Source organism: Chionomys nivalis, chromosome 21 (genome assembly GCF_950005125.1).
Source record: "Chionomys nivalis chromosome 21, mChiNiv1.1, whole genome shotgun sequence".
NCBI lineage: Eukaryota > Metazoa > Chordata > Mammalia > Rodentia > Cricetidae > Chionomys > Chionomys nivalis.
Window position 1 is genome coordinate 42,120,912 of NC_080106.1, and position 19,508 is coordinate 42,140,419.

Genomic DNA, 19,508 nt, shown 5'->3' on the forward strand with positions numbered 1-19,508 from the left:
ATGGGGGGTCGCTCAGGAGCCCGGGGCATCGCTCCGGTGGGAGCTCCACCCAGTTCTTTTCGCAGCGACTATCCCGGGACACCTCGTGGGCGACGCCCAGCTCTGCAGCCGGCCGCCTGTCCGAGGGGCGGGTGTCCGGGACGCGAGCGCGCGACGGGTCGCGTTGGTTCCAGGCGCGGGCGCGCGCCGCGCCCTGGGGCTGTTTCCCCGGCACTTTCCTGTTACTTTCCAGCGGGGAGGACAGTTCCGGGGAGGGCCCTGCCCACGCCCGGTGCATAAAGGCCCAGCCCAAGCGGCCGCCACCACCCGCAGCCAGCCCAGACGCCGTCCGTTCCGCGCCACCATGAGAGGCGCCCACCGCCGCCTCCTGCTCCGTGAGTCCTCGGGGTTGCGCGGGGCCGGGAGGAGGCTCGCGGGACGTGGCCAGGCGGGGCAGGGACAGGCAAGGCCCACGCACCTATGCCCCCCAGAAGGCTCTCAGGGGTGCTGGGCTCTACTGTTGCTAATTTGGAGGCTAAGAGGTGAAACTGAGGCACGGGGGCACGCGGCGTTAGGGAGGCTGAGGCAGCAGGGTCACTAGTTCCAGGTCAGCCTGGGCTACACAGCAAGACCCTGTCTCAAAAGAACAAAAGAAAAAGAAATGCAGGCTGCGGGCTGGAGAGATGGCACAGAGGTTAAGAATTAAGAAAGAACCTGGTTGGTTCCCAGCACCCATATGGTGGCTCTCAAGCATCTGTAACTCCAGGGGACCCAACACCCTTTTCTGGCTTCCACAGGCACCAGGCATGCATGCAGTTCACAAACATACATGCAGGCAAAATGCACATACAGTAATAAAATTAAGGAAAAAAAATACAGGATAAAGTAAACTCCACTGGTTGGTCGCCTGTATAGACGCTCTTATGTGGACACATGCCAGTGTGAGAATGACCCCAGAGAGTGGGAACCCCTCGCAGAGATGCTCCTTGGGACCTGCCTCGGACTGAGCTGCTGGATGAAGGGATCGTGTCAGACCGAGTTTGAACTTGGACTTTCCCGCCCCACCCTGGGTTCCTCCAACCGCTATTCGACTGCTAAGTTACCTAAGTAACTCGATAACAAACAATGAAGAAATGTAATTGAGGTGCAAGCTGGGGTTACCCCAACCACAATGACTGGCCTGCGTGCCAGCAACAGGTGGCAAGTGTCAGGCAGCTCAGGGGCCTGTGGGCTCTGGAACCAGGAACTAGAGTCCCAGTGGGGCACAGTTGGTGGCAGACAGCTGCTGAGGCAGGCCTGCCTGTCATCACTGGGCTGGGTCACAGTGACCTTGGGCTTCACCTTCCTCCTCTGTGAAATGGAACAAGACCAGCTGCATTTTATGGTACTGTTTCAAGGGCCAAGAGTTTGTCCAGAAACTTTCTGGTTCACAGTTTGAATTAACTGAACGCATGGGTGTGGTGTCCATGTCTGCCTGCACAGTACCCTGGTAGTGGAGCCAGGAGGATTCGAAGTTCAAGGTCATTCTCTGCTGCGTGTGAGTTTGAGGCCACAGTGAGACCTTATTCCAAAAACCAAAACCAAAACCAACCAACCAGCCTAGCTGGTGTCTTTAATCCTAGCTCTAAAGAAGGAGATGGGCAGATATTGTGAGTTGGAGGTCGGCCTGGTCTACGTGGCAAGTTCCAGCGCAGGCGCGCGGGGACACACACACACACACATACAAAGGGGGTGGGAGAGAGAATTAAGTGGGCACTGTTTTATCGTTGTGATAATTATTTTCTGGGTGAGATGCTGGGGGATCTCCTGCACCAAGCACAAAGGCTTTCCATTTTGAGCCTGGGAATCTGAACCACTCCTGCCTTCCTAACCCCACTCCTGGCTTCCCATTTTGAGCCTGGGAATTTGAACCAGATGTGTCTGGGAGCAGAAAAGAGCAGCTGTGCTCCTGTTTGGTTAACTTCCAAGCCTCCAGATGTGGGCAGCCTGGCCAGTGTCTTCAGGGTAGTGGCGTAGAGCCCAGCTCAGGGTGAGGGGAGGAGGATCCCACCCTGCCTGGGTGACTCTGCTCCAGCCTTGCCTTCACCTCCCAGCCTGCTTACCCACTGATCTTTTTCCAAGCTCCAAACCTCACTTTGTCTTGGTGGAGATCAGACGTGACCCCAGCCCCTGTCTCCTGATGCTGCCCTGAGTCTTCTCCAGGTTTCTTAGGAGACAAAATTTCAGGGTAGTTAAGGATGACCTTGAACTTCTCATCCTCCTGCTTCCCCTTCTGAGGACTTGTGCAACCAGGCCTGACTTAATTTTGATTTTGATTTGTTTTGTTTTGTTCTTTTTGAGGCAGAGTTTGGCACTGTAGCTATGTATCCTGGACTGGTTTTGAATTTAGAATAAATTCCCCTACTTCTGTTTTGCGTTGTGGCTGATGAGACAGGGTCTTGCTATGTAGCCTGGGGACCTGGAGCTCCCTAGGTAGAGCAGGCTGGCCTCACCAGTGGGCACCACCACACCCACTCCACCATGCTTTGAGTCTTTTTTTTTTTTTTTGGTTTTTTGAGATAGGGTTTCTATGTAGAAAAAACCTGTAGAGCCTGTCCTGGAACCAGCTCTTGTAGACCAGGCTGGCCTCGTATGGTTTGAGTCTTAATGGAGTTACTTAAGGCAATGGAGACTTGCCTCAGTGATTAAGAGCACTTGCTGTTCTTCCAGAAATAGGGGGTTCAGTTCCCTGCAACCACAGGGTAGCTAACAACTATCTTTAACTCCAGTTCCAGAAGATCCAATGGCATCTTTTGCCCTCCCTAGGCATGAGGCAAACACACGTGCAGACAAAACATCCATACACATAAAAAATAAATCAATATTATTTTACAAAAAGTTACTTGAGGACTGGGAAGAGGGCTCTGTCAGTGAACGACTCATGGAAAGGGGGCTGGATATGGTGACACACTTGTAATCTCAGTATTGTGGCAGATCCCTGTGGCTCGCTGGCTGCCCAGCCTAGCCTGCGTGATGAACACAGGTTCCATGAGACCCTGTCTCAAAACTCAAGGTGGAAGGCACCAAGACTGGCCTGGTCACACAGAAAGACAAGTACTGGCACTAGACTTTAGAAACCGTGAAGCTGCCCCAGGGCCCATCCTGGAGGGAAGGTCGTTCTGTCACACAAAGAGGAACTGGGTTCTGATGAGGGTGAAAGGGGGAGAAAATCCTACACTGTGGCCCCAGAAAAGGAAGAATTCTAACTTGAGGCTGACAGTCACCAGGCTGGGGTGGTCCAGCCTCAGGATCACCCCAGCTTTAAGTGGGTGAGTCTCACCTGGAGCCTTCATTGGCCTCGTGGGAACCCAGTCAGACAAAGACTGAGACCCTCTTAGAGACACTGTCCCCGTACCTCCCCCCAACCCTGCCCATAGTGACCGACCCCAGGAACCCCCCTAAGAACCTGGCATGCAGCCAGCCCAGTGGTGAGTGAATCACCCAGGAAGTGATTCACTTCATCTCCCCCTACCAACCAACCCTTCACCCTAGGCTCCCTCTAGGATTCTGTTAGGATTCTTTTCTTGATGCTGTGGGAACAACTCTGTCCCCTAGGCTCTCCCCAGGTCCCCTGCTTCTCAGACACCTCCCCTCCCACTTTCTGTCAGCATGCCCCCCCCCCTCCTGTACTGAGAGGGAAACTGGGCTTCACACCTGCTAGGGCCGTATCTTCACACATGCTATACCCCAGTGTTTCTCTTGACTTCTATTCTGAGACAGGCTCTCGTGCCTATGGTCTGTAGCCCAGGAGGAGACTTCCGGTCCTCCGGCTTCGCATCCCTGTAACTGGCCATCACAGAGCTGCACCACTGCATGGGTTGCTAGGCTTTCTCCTTTTAGATTTATTTAGCTTGCGTGCATGCTTGTTTTGCTTGCCTATATGTGTATGCACCATGTGAATGCCTAGTAGCCCTGGAGATCAGAAGAGGGCACCGAAATCCCTGGAACTGTGAGCCACCAAGTGGGCACTGGAAATGGAACCCTGGGTTCATTGGAACAGCAGCCAGTGCTCTTATCTGCGGAGCCATCTCTCCTGCTGCCAATTCTTTTTTTTTTTGTTGTTGTTATTGTTTTTCGAGACAGTGTTTTTCTGTGTAGCCCTAGAACTTGCTTTGTAGACCAGGCTGGCCTTAAAGTCACAGAGATCTGCCTGCCTTTGTCTCCCAAGTGCTGGGATTAGAGACGTGCACCACCACTGCCCGGCCCAATTCTTTTTTCAAATTTTTTATTTTATTTTTTTGTGGGGTGGATATGTGTGTGTGTGCGCGCGTGCGTGTGTGTGTGCATGTGTGTGTGTGTGCGTGTGTGTGCTCTCATGGCATGACACACACACAGGTCAGTTCTCTCCTTCCACCGTGTGGATCCCAGCTATTGACTCAGAAGTCAGGTTGTGCCTTTGTTCGAGCTCTCTCTCCTCTTCCTCCTCCTCCACCACCCCCTTTCGATTTTTGGCCTTGGAGATGAAACCCAGGACCTTGTTTCAGTCAGATTCCCACGGATTTGCCCAGGCTGTGCCTGAATTTTGTGTAAACTTAAGAGCCTCCTGCCTCAGCCTCAAGTCAGTGGGTCACACACTTCTTGCCATCATGCCCTGCTTTCCCTTCTCTCCCTACTTCTCCCTTTTCCCCCATCATTTCTTTTCTCTCCGCCCCTGCTTTCTTGGATGTCTATCTCTAGTGACTGCTGCTACCTACAGCTTCCAGTCCTGCCTGGCGGAATGCCTGCCAGCTACAGCGAGGTAGCAAGGCTGTGTTTCACAGCCACCCGCCCTCCACCGCAGCCACTTCCTGTGTGTGAGGAGGCCTCTCTGACTTGTTACCACCAGCTCATGCGGTTGACAGTGGGTGGTGCTGGAGTGTCAGAGCTTGGGTGGGACCTGGGAAACACAGTCCAAGTCGTCATTCTTCCCTAAAGGGCCATCAGACAGTGGTGGCTCCCAGCACTTGGGAGGCAGAGGCAGGTGGATCTCTGTGAGTTAGAGGTCGGCCTGGCCTATAGAGTGAGTTCCAGGACAGGCTCCAAAGCTCTACAGAGAAACTCTGTCTCAAGAAACAAACAAAAAGAATGACAAGGGTCTGGCCTGGTAGCACAGGCCCGTCTCAGCTCCTTAGGTCACTGAGGTAGGAGAACTTCAAGTTCAAGCCCAGCCTGTACAATTTAGAAGTAAAGTAAAAAGCGGGTTGGGAACAGGCTTAGTGGTTAGAGCAACTGCCTAGGGTGCAAAGGCCTGGGGCTCACTAGAGAAAACAATGTGAAAAGTGGTCGCCATAGGGTGGAGGCTGGAGGGTCAGGAGTTCAAGGTCATCCTTAGCTATGCAGCCAGTTTCAGGCCAGCCTGGGCTACAGGAGATTCTACTTCAAACAAACCTGAGGTAGCCAAGATAACTTAGTCCATAAAGGTGGCTGCTGTATGTAAGCCCAGTGACCTAAATTTAATCCAGGGCTCCATATAGTAAAAAGAGAAACAGCTTACACACAGGATGTTGTGGCACACACACACACACACACACATAAATGTAAATGCACTGCTTAGTTTTTTGTTAACTTGACACAAACTGTAGAGTCGTTTGAGATGAGGGACCCTCAGTTGAGAAAAGGCCACGTTAGTCAAGTTTGTGGGGTATTTTCTTGATTAATGATTGATGTGGGAGGGACCAGTGCCCCCCCTTTCTTTGAGACATAATCTCTCTCTATAGCACTGAATGTCCTGGAACTCTGTAGACCAGGCTGGTCTCAAACTCACAGAGATCCGCCTGCTCTGCCTCCCAAGTGCTGGGATTAAAGCTGTGCTCCACAGCCCTAGTTCAACATTGTCTTTTACGCTTACTCTTTATCTTAGTTTGGTTTCTATGCTGTGATAAACACACACACACACACAACCTGGGCAGGTGATCCTGTGCTATATAAAACAGCAGACTGAGCAAGCCAGTGAGTAGCCTTCCTCTGTAGATAAACTTTTCTGTCCCGCCTGTCAGTTCTGTCCAGTCAGCCATCTCCCCAATTAACCACACAGAGACTTAATATTAATTATAAATGCTTGGCCAATAGCTCAGACTTGTTACTAACTAGCTCTTATGACTTAACCCATATTTCTTATCTAAATTCTACGACATGGCTCATGGTTTATCGCCTCATTTTCTACATGTCCTGCTTCCTCTGTGTCTGGCTCTCTCCACTCCCAAGGCTTCCTCCTCTTCTTCAAGCTCTTTTTTTTTTCCCTGCAAGTCCCACCTAACCTCTATCTGCCCACCCATTGGCCAGTCAGCTTCTTCTTTTTTTTTTTTGGTTTTTCGAGACAGGGTTTCTCTGTAGCTTTGGTGCCTGTTCCAGAACTAGCTCTTATAGACCAGGCGAACTCCCGGAGATCCGCCTGCCTCTGCCTCCCGAGTGCTGGGATTAAAGGCGTGCGCCACCACCGCCCGGCACCAGTCAGCTTCTTTATTAACCCAATCATATTAACACATATTCACATGGTCTCTGCTTCAGTCCCTGGCTTCGGTCTCCTGCCTTTACTTTCCTGAAAATAGACTGTAACCTATAAGCAGATAAACCCTTTTCCTACCCAGCTTGCTTTTGATCATGGTGTTTACCACAGCATAGAGTCCAAACTAAGACAAAGATTTAAGTGTAAAAGACAATGTTTAGCCAGGCAGTGGGGGTACACACCTTTAATCCCAGCACTTGAGAGACAGGCAGGCACATTTTTGTGAGTTCAAAGCTAGCTTGGTCTACACAGTGAGTTCCAGAACTATATAGAGAGACTATGTCTTAAAGTATTAATCCCTGGGCACGTAGGGTTTGTTGCCATAAAGGGAGCCCATCATCACGTCCATTGCCACAGAAAGGGAAACGGGGTGAGAGAGTAATGAAGTTCTCATCCATCATCCAAAAGCCCGTGGCTTCCTTTCTCCACCCCACAGGCCTCGAGAGCCTAGAGCTCAGCCACCTGTTCGCAGGCTGTCTGGTGCTCAGGCCCTGGATGGGCCGCTGTGGGTGCCGATCCTCTGGCTGTAGGTGTCTGAGCCACAGGAAGCAACACCTGGGTTTTGTAGTTTTTCCTCTCTGTGCTTTGTTTTTGAGGCAGCTTCTCACTATGTGACGTAGGCTAGTATAAAACTTGCATCTGGAAACTCTCGTCTGGCTTTCTGTTTTCTTTGTTGGTTTTGTTTTTTGTTTTGTTTGTTGTTTTAGAGATAGGACTCTTGTAGGCTATATTGGTCTTAACCTTGTTATGTAGCCAAGGATAACCTCAAACTTCCGATCCTCTTGTACCCGCTTCCAAAATATTGGGATTACAGGCATGCGTCCCATGCTCTCCTTTTGAAATTTATTGTTGTTGTTTGCTTGCTTGTTTAATGTTTCTAAAAGATCTATTTATGTATTCTGTGTATATGCATGTTCTGCCTGCATGTATGTCTGCACACCAGAAGAGGGCATCAGATTCCATTAAAGACAGTTGTGAGCTGCCATGTGGGTGCTGGGGATTGAACTCATGACCTCTGGAAGAACAGTCGGTGTTCTCTTAACTGCTGAGTCATCTCCCTAACCCGGGTTTTTTTTTTTTGTTTGTTTGTTTTTTTTTTTTTTGAGATGGGAATCTCAAAAAAAAAATCTCAGGATTGGCCTTGAGCTCCTAATTCTCCTTCCTCAACATCCTGAGTGACTGAATTATAAGCAAGTGTCATTATCCTTGCCTGTTGAGTCTATTTTGAGTATTAACTACAGAATCTTAGCCTGGGCAGGGTCCGCACCCACTCCCACTGACACACAGCTTTGGCCGCCTATCTCCGCTCTGGGTTCCGGCTGATCATCTTTTGCTTTGTTGCAGTGATGTGCATCCCACTGAGCCTGTCAGGAGCCCAAACCCAGAAGACTGTAGGTAAGGCCATTGGACACCAGGGCTCAAAGGCCAGAGCTGGGGAGGGAATTGCCCCAGGAGCAGATGGGCAGCCGCTGGGGGAGCTTGGGGCCAATCCTCACACCTTTCAAGATTCTGTTCCGGGTGGTATGTCCCCTCTACTGGGCCTCCTTTACTCTCTTACCAAAGTACCTGCCCCCCACAGTCTGTCCCCGCTGGCGGTGCCCTAAGAACTCAGTTTGTGTGGATAAGAGCAACTGTCAGTGCATGCCAGGCTTCACCTCAAGTGGCACAAATGGTCACGGGCTCATCACGAGTCTCCTACAGACCTGTGAAGGTACAGAGGCTTGGGGTGGGCACATGGAGAGATGACAGGTGTGGTCTGGGGCCAAGGGTCTCAGCTGCGTCAAATACAGAAAAAGACAGCAAGATGGAGAGGCAAGAAGCTAACAATTAGGGTTTCCTGAGAGAGGGGGCCTGGGTTCTGGGGATCAGTGTCTGAACTTGGCTTTAGGAGGGGGGAGGGGGAGGCTGGTCTTCCATTCCACCCCCACATTGGTATTGTCCATCCAGAGGACCGAGAGGAGCAGAGCTGACAGTTGCAGCCTTCAGGAATAGCTAACTCAAGCTATAGCACAGCCTGTAATTCCCCTCAACGATGATGCTGGCTGACACGTCACCGCTCCACGCTGTAGTCAGGTGGGGTGGGAGATGACCCTGACTGCTTGTTGTGTTGTAGACGTCAACGAGTGTTTGCTACCTGGTATGTCAACAATCTGTGGCTCCTTCGCCACGTGTCAGAACTCAGAGGGTAGCTACCACTGCACATGCAACCTGGGATATAAGCTCCGTTCTGGGGAGACATCTTTTGCTAACAAGAGTGAGAACACCTGTGAAGGTAAGAGCCCGCCAGCGCCACCCATGTCAGCTTCAACGTCACCCATTACCACAGCAGGCACAGGGCAGGGTCCTGATGTTGGTTCCGCCTCTGTGGTTTGCTCTGGGTCATGTGTCACATCCACAAGCACAGAGATGCAGAGAGAAGGGGACAGTCTGGACCCCCTGCTCAGGCCTCATCCTGATACCCGGGTGTGGCCCTGAAAGCCTTGTTTAGTTGGGTATTGTGGTGCACATCTATGATCCAACACTCTGGAGTTTGAGGCTAGAATATGAATCAAAGAGATCTCTGTCAGTTTAAGGCCAGCCTGGCCTACAGAGGGAGTTCCAGGACAGCCAGGGCTAAACAGAGAAACCCTGTCTTGGAAAACAAAAACAAAACAAACAACAAAAAGAATTCTGGACCCTTCTTTTCCCGTGTCTTCTGTCTGTCCGTAACAAAGGGCTTTGCTCTGTATTTCCTAAGCAGCACAGAAAACGCAGCATGGGAGAGGAATGAGGGATTCACTACAGAAATCTTTAACAGAATTTTATAAGGGAAAAACGACTTTATTTACCCAGAACAGCAAACATGATGGCAAACAGGCATTACCAACCTTTATCCACATGTTGTTTACAGAATTTATGGTGGATATTTGTTATATAAAATTGTTTCCAACTTACTGGTTGTTTTCAGCAAATGATTACCACAACACACTCCCACACACAAAGGACACATATACATTATTCTGGGTCAGGAGCATGGGAGAGCACAGAGTGTAAGACCAAAGCTGTGCATTAGCTTAGGCTGTGAGGCTGATTACCCCGGCAATCCTAGGCACAAAAAGGTTGGTAGCATTGTTCTCTTCACTGCAGGTTAAACTTCAACAGGCTGCGCACAGCAGGACAGCAGCGTAAGTGCATACTCAGGTGATTGCAAGGCAGGTGATTAACTTGATGTCAAAATCTGGGAAAAGTTCATTCTCTGAATGCAAGAGACAGTTTCAAAGCCAGGTATGAGGTACAAGCCTTTAATCCCAGCACTCAGGAGGCAGAGGCAGGAGGATCTTTGTGAGTTCCAAGGCCAGCCTGGTCTACAGAGCAAGTTCCAGGACAGCCAGGGTTAAATAACGAGACTCTGTCTCAAAGAGAAAGACTCACACACACAAAGAGAGAGATTGATTTTCAGAAAAATATGTCAATACATGAGTGACACGGAAGTCTCCATGGACCTCAAGGTGACAAATAGTGCCCAGCTTAGAGCAGGACCCAGTCAATGCCTAAGGCCCTGGTTTAGCCATGGATTAGCACTCCAGACTCCAGCCTGAACTGCTTAGAGGACACGCCCACCTGGATCACACTCAAAAGATGGCAGGAGCCCTTGGGTCACATCCTTTGCGGCTTCTTTACTACTTGGTTCAGGAAGTTCAGAAGTTCCTTCTGCTCATCTGCATCTCATTTTCATAAGCCACCATCCTTCTGTTCATCTACATTTCATTTGCATAAGCCGACGTGTCTCTGCCCATCTGCATCTCATTTGCATAAGCCAAAGGGATAGCGGTCGGAATTCTCCGCCTCTCTCACAAGCACGTTCCGCTGCAGTGTCTGTCCTCTTCCCAGCATCAGTGGACACTGGGGTGACACCCGCGCCCTCCGGGAGCCACACAGTTACTGCTGCGCCTGGAAGTCTCCCTAAGCAGCCAGCAACAGTACACCCACGGACCCAGCCTGGAGACCCAAGAGAAAAGACACCCAAGGGTAGGCCACATTCCCTGCCGTTGCTCCTGCTGGAAGACGACACTATGGTCAGCCTCGTCCATTGCTCTTCCCAATCACCATGCTGACTATCCCCAGCAATCCTGGTTCCTTGAAGACAGCATAGAATGGTATGACCAGATTGGGCAGGGTGACATCAGCCCCTAACACATTCAGAGAGTTGAAGGCAAGCACTGTGCAAAAGAAGGTGCTATGAAGGACCATAACCATTGCCCCAGAACCCACCCTCACCTGAGGATGTCAACTTGCCACTGCCAGGCAAGGCAATTCGGGACACGGAGGCGGGGCTACATTCAGTGCATCCCCAGGTCTGTGACCCCGACAGGAGAGAGGACAGAAATGCCCATCACTCCTACTCCCGCGGACACTGATATTGAAGGGTTGGCATCAATAGAACACATGTTCTTACCTCCCTAACTCCAGCCAAGTGATGCCTGGCTGGTTGTGCACCAGCTGGTCACTGCTCACCATACAGGCTGGCTCCCTGGCCTATCTAGTGTGATTCCTTCTTGCCCTGCCCATTCTACTGGGCTTCTTTCTAAAGGGGGTGTGGCTTGGGAGCAAGGCTCAATCCTTCTCCGCTGCACAGAACAGAAGGCATCATACGATACCTTCATATGAGTTAGAAAGGGGGTGTGCCCCACAGAAGGAGACTGGTATATTCCAGATGCTTCTGTGTCATGAACCTAGCCAACCCTGAGCCTGAGGCTTCAACTTCAAGCACACAATCCCTCCCCCACTCCACCCCACCCCGCTTCTTCTCATGAGGCAGATGAGGGTCAGAACCCCAGAGTCTGTAGGAACACTGCATTTGCACCAACACCCAGGGCAGCTACGCACGCAGGTGTCATCTGACCTCAAGCCCAGGCTGAGGCCCCAAAGGTATGCACAGGTGTACCCCCAGAAGCATCTGCAAGACCGGACAGGAGCTGGGAGGAAGAGGCAGGGCTGTAGCCTGAAGAGGGAGAAGTTCTGCGGGGTCTCGGGAGCTCCCAGAACTATGAAGATTCCACTGAGGATACAGCTCCCAGCAACATGTTTCGACAGGGTAGGGAGGCCCCACGGTGAGCCCAGAAGCTCTGGAGCCCCCAGAGCTCGGCTCTTCCTCATCTGTGAGAACAGTATCACTATCACATCCTGTTCCGAGAAGGTCAGAAAGCAACAAGAGGCCTGGGTCATGAAGTCCAGCCCCATGACCCAGTCTGCTTCCTGGTTTTACCTCCTATATACTGAGTCCCCTGATCCTTGCGGGGCCTGTCCTGCAGAGGTCACGTGCAACTGAGTTTGAGGCAGTGAGAAGATGGAAAGTGGGTACAATGCATGGAGGTATGAGCGGGGGCCGGGATGACCCTTTGCTTCTGTTCTCAGATGTAAATGAATGCGCTTCCGGGCAAAACCGTTGCCACCCATCTACCCATTGCATCAACAAGTTGGGCAACTATTCTTGCAACTGTCGTCACGGCTGGAAACCTGTTCTTGGATCCCCCAATGGCCCAATCAACACAGTGTGTGAAGGTCCGGATGCCACCTTTTAAGGACCCGCAGTCTTGTTTAAGATTTATTTAGTCAGGCGTGGTGAAACACACCTTTAATCCCACCACTCGGTAGGCAGGCAGAAGCAGGCTTACCCTTGTGAGTTCTGGGCCAATGACCCTGCTTAAAAAATATATATATATGTAATATATGTGTCTTGAATATATATATATACACACCACATGGGTGCAGGTGCCCAGGGAAGTCAGAGGAGGCGTCAGCTCTCCTGGAACTGGAGTTGAGCCATCTGGTGTGGATGCTGAACCCTGAAGGTTAACTGAGTCATCTCTGCCGTCCTCGTGTTTACTTAAGGAATGAAAGGAGGCTCTGTGGGGTCAGGCCTTAATCTCCTGAGGTTGAATGTAAAAAGCTGAGGGGCCCAGGAAGGGAGGTGAGACACTAAGAGGTATCCCAGAGGACCCCAGATGAAGTCCATAGTCCTGTTTTCCTGCGTACATTCGCCTTAGACCTCTCCACATTCCTAACCCATCATGTACCACTCACTGAGGCCACCAGGGACCAGTGTGTCAAGCCAGGCACTATGGTTGTATTAAGGAAGAGACTGGGACCATACAGAAAAGGACCTAACCCCTGTTTTGTGTCCCCAGATATCGATGAGTGCAGCACCGGGCAGCATCAGTGCCACAACTCCACCGTCTGCAATAACACCCAAGGCTCCTACAAGTGCCGCTGCCGCCCAGGTTGGAAGCCAATCTCTAGGTTGCCCAGTGACCCAAAGAGCATCAGGTGCCAAGGTACTTGCCCTAGCTACCCAGCACCTCCATGTCCTGGCCATGCACTCTGAGATTACTGAACCACAGTCCTGTCCCTACAGAACCATTCCCTGCCTGGACACTGCTGCCCACAGCCCAGAGCCGGGTGAGTAGCCAGTGGGGACCAGGAGGTCGGATCCCTTCACACAGTCTGTCCATCCCCTTCCGCTGTGCTGCTGCCCACCGTGACCCACCGTTTCCCTTCCCAGAGTCTCTCTCACTTCTCTGTTGAAGTCCAGAATCTGCTCAGGGACTTCGATCCAGCCACAGCCAACTATACCATCCAGGTAAGGGAGAGCTCTGGGGACTCCAGTGCAGTAGGGAAAACCACAGTGTCCCATCCATCCAAGCAGTTTGAGGCACGGCTGTGACGTGCAGCCGTGTGTGTGGCTCGGACACAGGGCTGTAATGGCAATGACTGCAGCAGTTAAGAGTGGAGTTAAGCAGAGTGTGGGGGCCTATGCTGCTTGGAGCCTGGAGAAGGATCTCAGATTCTGAGCTACGCAGCAAGACCCTGTGAAAAAAACAACGGAACAGGGCTGGGGTAGCACAGTTGATAGAATGCTTGCCCAACATGCAAAACACCCTGGGTTTACTTAACTTCTAGCCGTGAACAAACAAGGTGTGGTGGTCTGTGACCGGCCTCCATTCCAGAAGGTAGAGGCAGAAAGATCAATAGCTCAAGGTTATAGGGCTGGGGTGTGGCTCAGTGGTAGAAGACCAGCCTGGACTACCCCATTAAGGGGCTGGGGGATGACTCAGCAGAGCCTTGGCAGTCATGCCTGCTGGTGTGTGTGTTCCACTGTGACATGCACAGGCTCATAAACCTCATCTCTTTGGTTTCTGGCTACTGTGTAAATAAATCTTAATGTATCCCTCCAGCTGGTTCCCCAAGCAACCCATGCGGCTTTTCAGTGTCTGCTGATGGGAAGGGTGGTCCGGGTCCCTTTATTCAGTTCCTGTGGTTCAAACCTCCACAACTCTTGTCACTCTCCACCTCCAGAAACTCATTGAGGCCATGGACAAGCTGCTGGAAGCCCCCACGGATATAGATACTCTAAACGCCACTGACCGCCACCTAGTGGCCACCCTGTTGCTCAAGTATATGGAACAAAGCCTTCGAATGTTGGCCCAGTTCTTACCCAAAGGTCCCTTCTCCTACACGTCCCCTTCAAACACTGGTAAGGCTTCTTCTGGTCCTACCCCCAGGTACCATCCTGTCCTTGGTTTCCCCAGTCACCCACTGTCCCTGTCTTTTCAGAACTGTCCCTGATGATCAAGGAACAAGACAACAAAGATATCACCACAGTGTACCAAAGCCAAGCTTGGATGAAACTGGACTGGGCTTTGACAGCTGGAGCTGAACGCTCAGAAAATGGTAGGGGTCGAGGGAGGAAACCTTCCAGGGAAGCCAGGGTAAGGTCTGGGATGGGGGACAGGCAGACAGCAGCTCATCGGGAGGACCTTAGACTGATGTGGATGTCCTCACTGGGAGGATGGCAATGGAGGAGGACAGGAGGCAAGTCTGCATCTCTGCCCCCAGGCTACTCCTTGGCAGGCATCCTGTCCAGTCCAAACATGCAGAAGCTGCTGGCCAATGCCTCCATGGACCTGACCCAGAGTCAGGATCTACTAGAGGAGCGCTACGAAAGCCCAGTTCTGAATGTGTCACTCACGCTCCTCTCAAACGTCAGCTCCATTTTCCTGACCAACACGGACACTGGGAAGCTCACCTCGAACGTCACTTTCAAATTCTCCTATTCTTCTGTGAGTCCTTGAATGGGAAGAGCGGGGGAGGGGATGCTCTGCTGCTCATTCCCTACCCAAAGTCAAGGTGGCCCTTCTGGACCCACATGGTAGAAGGACAGAACCAAAGAAAAAAACAATTTAGCCGGGTGGTGGTAGCACACGCCTTTAATCTCAGCACTCAGGAGGCAGAGGCAGGTGGATCTATGAGTTCAAGGCCAGCCTGGTCTACAGAGTGAGTCCCAGGACAGTCAGGGCCACACACACACACCCCAAAAAGAAAAGAAAAACCAAAAGTGTCCTACTCTTTTTCTTTTGTGTACACAAAATAAATAGTTATAATTTAAAAACCACTAAAAGTACAGAAAACTTTTTAAATTACAGCTGGGTATGGTGACACACACCTTTAATTCTAGCACTTCCTCCGAAGTCTAGAGCGAGGCCAGCCTGGTCTATAGAGAGAGTTACAGGATAGAGCTCTCAAGAGAGACCCTGTCTCAAAAAATAAGCAAAGCATGAGCTGTGGTCTTATGGCATAGGTGTCTCACTCCCAGCTGCAGGGAGGGAGGAGAGTCAAGGTTCAAAGCCTGCCTGAAGCAGAGTCAATTTAAGGCCAGCCTGGGTGAGGACTTGTCTTCAAACTCAGTGGTACAGTACTTGGTTAGAATTCAGAAGGGCGCCGGGCGATGGTGGCGCATGCCTTTAATCCCAGCACTCGGGAGGCAGAGGCAGGCGGATCTCTGAGTTCGAGACCAGCCTGGTCTACAGAGCTAGTTCCAGGACAGGCTCCAAAGCCACAGAGAAACCCTGTCTCGAAAAACCAAAAAAAAAAAAAAAAAAAAAAGAATTCAGAAGGGCCCGGGTTCACTGCTGAATGAATAAGCAAATAAACAGTTGGCAGGCAAGGCTAGTAGTTGACTCAAGAAGAATGTTTGCCTGTCATAGTAAGGTCCGGGCTTGATCCTCAGTACCATAAAAAGGTTAAAAAACAAAACAACACCACAGTCTAAGCCCAACAAGATGGCTCAGCAGAAAGATGCTTTTCACCAGGCCTCAGTTTAATTCCTGACCTGAGCTCATCCCCAAGACATGCTCTGCCTTCCGTATGCATGCTGGAGTACAAGGACAACCCCACCAATGTAACTGTAGAAGGTATATGTGTGTGGGTGTTTTCCCTGTATGAATCTGTGCGCCACATGTATGCCTGGTCCCACGGAGGCCACAAGAGGGCATCAGATTCCCTGGAACTGGAATTAGACAGTTTGAGCTACCATGTGGGTCCTGGGAATTGAACCTGGGTCCTCTGGAAGAACAACCACCTGTGTCTGCTGATGTCTGCTGTGTGTGGATTAAAGGTGGAAATGGCAGCTCATTCCCAGCACTCGGGAGGCCGGCAGATCTCTGAGTTTGAAGCCAGCCTGATCTACATAGAAAGTTCTAGTACAGCTAGGACTACACAGAGAAACCCTGTCTTGAAAAAACAAAAATTTTAAAGTTAAACAAATTAGTCTAGGCTGGGTATATAGCTCAGTTGGTAGAATATTTTTGTCTAGGATGCATGAAGCCCTAGATTCAGAGATTAAATGACTACATAAAATATAATCCAAACACTCAAGAGATAGAAGCAGGAATATAAAAGCATCATCGTCCTCAGCCACATAGTGAGTTTGAGAGCAATCTGGAATACTGAGACTGTCTTAAATTTGTTGATGGGTGGATGGATGGATGGATGGATAGAGGTAGCATGGGGACCCTTCCCTTGCAGTACATTCAATAAACCTGGTTTTTGTTTTTAAATTACAATCTGAAAGCAACCATTCCCCACAGATTCTTTTAATTTCTTTGGCATTTATTCCCTGTTAACTGCTTGTGATTTGCTTTAACTCACAGCAGGGACTGGTGTCCTGTCGTCCCATTGCTGGCTTCCCATGCTCTCTGCACAGAGTAGACATATTATGCGACCAGAAGCAAGGTCCTCTGCTTACCCCAGACTCTAACTGTGCTTTGGACACCCTCATCGCCTGTCTGCCTGTAGGTGGAGTCAAAGCGGCCCCGTGAACAGCTGATATGTGCCTTTTGGGACACTGGTGACAATGGGAGTGGGCGCTGGGCCACTGATGGCTGCTCAATGAATGACACTGGTTTCTGCCAGTGCAACCATCTGAGCAGCTTCGCCATCCTAATGGCCCAGTACCACGTGCAGGTAAGTGGTAAGTCCCGACACCATTTATCCAGGCTTGCCTAAGGCGGACCATAGGACCCGCTCAAGGGTGTACCCCACTGGGTGTTCAAGTAGGTCCCCTTGAATAGCCCCATGCCCTGTGTCTCAGTTCCTCCCCTGGAGTCCTGTGACCCAGTAGCTGATGGATGCAGGCCCCCACCCAAGTCCCTGCACAAATGTGACCCAGTAGCTGATGGATGCAGGCCCCCACCTGAGTCCCTGAACAAATATGAGGCACTGCTAAAAATGCAAGTTTGTGCAGATGAGACGGGCTAGCTAGTAAGCCAACAAACATGCCTACACACTTCAGCCCTAATAACCTGAGTTTCATCTCCAGAGAACACATACAGTGAGTGGCAGGCAGATGCTTCATGCCATACACACAAATACATAAATGTAATTAAAAAGGCCCTGTGTAGAATATTCCAGAAAGAATAGCTTTCTGAACATGACCAGAACCTGAGTCTCATGGTCAGCTGGAATTATTTTAGCCAGGCAGAGTTGGCCCTGTGGTTCAAGACAGGCGTGTGAGGTCTCTGACTTCTCATAGGTGCTAAGAAGTTAATAAGTGTGTAGGGAAAAGAGGAGTACCCCCCCCAGCCCACCCTCAACCCCTGCCCCGTGTAAGGGAACACCACTCATCCTGAGTTGCCCACCCATAGGACCCGAGATTGGAGTTGATCACCAAGGTGGGGCTGTCCCTCTCCCTCATCTGCCTGCTGCTGTGTATCCTGACCTTCCTGCTGGTGAAGCCCATCCAGAGCTCCCGGACCATGGTGCACCTGCACCTGTGCATCTGCCTTTTCCTGGGCTCTCTCATATTCCTGGTTGGCGTCGAGAATGAAGGGGGTGAGGTATGTTCCCGTCCTGACCTCACTAGAGCGTGGAGTGAAGACCTAGGAGTAGGGCAGCCCAGTCTGTCCTGGGACTCAGTGTGGAAGGCGCCCCATCAGGCTGATTGAGCCCAGCTGCCAGGGCTTTGGAGGCCATTGGGCCTGCCCTGCTGACAGCCCAACCCTTTGCGCCCACAGGTGAGCCCGCGCTGCCGCCTGGTGGCAATGCTGCTGCACTACCTCTTCCTGGCGGCCTTCTGCTGGATGGCCCTGGAAGGCGTGGAGCTCTACTTCCTCGTGGTGCGTGTGTTCCAGGGCCAAGGCCTGAGCATACAGTGGCGCTGCCTGATAGGCTATGGGGTGCCCCTCCTCATCGTGGCCATCTCAGCGGCTGCCAAATTGGATGGCTATGGACAGCAAACATAGTGAGTCTCTCTCTGTCGAGGTGAGGCTGGAGTGGAAGGCTGGGACCTGGCGGCCGGGGTCACTGACAAGGTACTGTCTTCTCCCCAGCTGCTGGTTAAACTATAAGGACGGCTTTCTCTGGAGCTTTGTGGGACCCCTGGCCTTCATCATTTTTGTAAGTGCTCTCTGGGGACTGGAGACCTGAACAGCAAGCCTCCTAACTACCTGCAGCCCCCTAACCCTGACACATATTCTCCACCCAGTGTAACTCCGCCATTTTCCTCATCACTGTCTGGAAGCTCACAGCAAAGTTTTCTGAAATCAACCCAAACATGAAGAAATTAAGGAAGGCAAGGTGAGAGGGGCAGCGGGGAAGGCTGGCGGAGCCAGGTTGAGGAGGGCTAGGGCCTGAGCAGGGAGTTGGGGAGTTGCAGAAACTGTTAGCTGCAACTGCCCACCCCCTCCCAGGGTGCTGACCATCACAGCCATTGCCCAACTCGTCGTGCTGGGTAGTACCTGGGTCTTCGGCCTGTTCCTCTTCGACCCCCACAGCAGATGGCTGTCCTACATCTTCACCCTGCTCAACTGCCTACAAGGCCTCTTCCTCTTCCTGATGCTTTGCCTGCTCAACAAGAAGGTAGGCAGACCAGAGGCAGCTGTGGGAAGAGCTTGGGGTGGAGGTAGACAGGGCCAGGCCTGATTCCTTTCGTGCCGCTAACCTGGCGCCTCTGGCTCACAGGTGAGGGAAGAGTACCGAAAGTGGGCCTGCATGCTTGCCGGCAACAAGTACTCGGAGTTCAGCTCTTCCACAGCAGGCACGGGCACCAGCCAGAGCCAAACACGGTCTCTCAGGGCCTCAGAATCAGGGATGTGAAGGCAAGTTCCAGCCGGGTCACCAGCACATGCTCGAAGCTGTCACTCTCCTGCCTTCTGCTGCTGCCATCTTCCCAGCTTTGGCCCCATTTCTGATAAAGAAGGGATGTACACTGGGCAGCGAGTGGGGACGGGGCCACGGGTCCTGCTTCTGGTTGCTTCTTTGCCCCATCACAGCTACCGCCTACCACAGAAACAGAATCCAGCCAGCACAGACCTGCAGCCCACTGCCGTGGTACATGAAGCAGGCAGTCCTGGGGATAGAGTGCAGGTCCCTTGGCCTGGGCTCTTTGCAACTGTCTTTGGCACGTAAGAGGCCAGGGTGCTGGGTTCAATTTCCTTAAGCTAAGACTGATGTCATGTCAGCCATCAGTGATCCTGCCTGCTGCTGAGGCTCACGGTACAGAGGCCCAGCTGTCCCTCATCCAGGGCAGAAGGGTCTCATTGTTATAAAGGTTATGTTTTGTAACATTTTTAAACCTGTAAACCTCTCAATGTTGACACATAAAATTAAATATCCTGATGCAAAACAGGTGGCATGTTTGTTGGTAGAGGTGCTTGCTTGGCCTTCAAGTCCATGAAATGCTGACCAAGAG

At 51.4% G+C, this 19,508-nt stretch overlaps 1 protein-coding gene across 3 annotated transcripts; it reads left to right on the forward strand.

The window, feature by feature from the left end:
- The first annotated feature begins 215 nt into the window (after positions 1-215).
- Adgre5 (adhesion G protein-coupled receptor E5) lies at positions 216-19,197 on the forward strand. Of its 3 annotated transcripts, none has more exons than XM_057753290.1 (19): positions 216-374; positions 7,847-7,897; positions 8,082-8,213; positions 8,616-8,774; positions 10,355-10,510; positions 11,897-12,043; positions 12,670-12,816; positions 12,897-12,940; positions 13,044-13,121; positions 13,838-14,015; positions 14,096-14,212; positions 14,378-14,601; positions 16,616-16,783; positions 17,464-17,655; positions 17,833-18,059; positions 18,148-18,214; positions 18,303-18,394; positions 18,508-18,676; positions 18,779-19,197. In XM_057753290.1, exons 1-19 carry the CDS (start codon positions 344-346, stop codon positions 18,911-18,913), a joined length of 2,514 nt encoding a protein of 837 aa, XP_057609273.1. In that variant the 5' UTR covers positions 216-343; the 3' UTR covers positions 18,914-19,197. The 3 variants fall into 3 exon arrangements, with proteins under 3 accessions (XP_057609273.1, XP_057609274.1, XP_057609275.1); XM_057753291.1 differs by having other exon boundaries at positions 10,373-10,510; XM_057753292.1 differs by lacking the exons at positions 10,355-10,510; positions 11,897-12,043 and having other exon boundaries at positions 217-374.
- Positions 19,198-19,508: the final 311 nt, after the last annotated feature.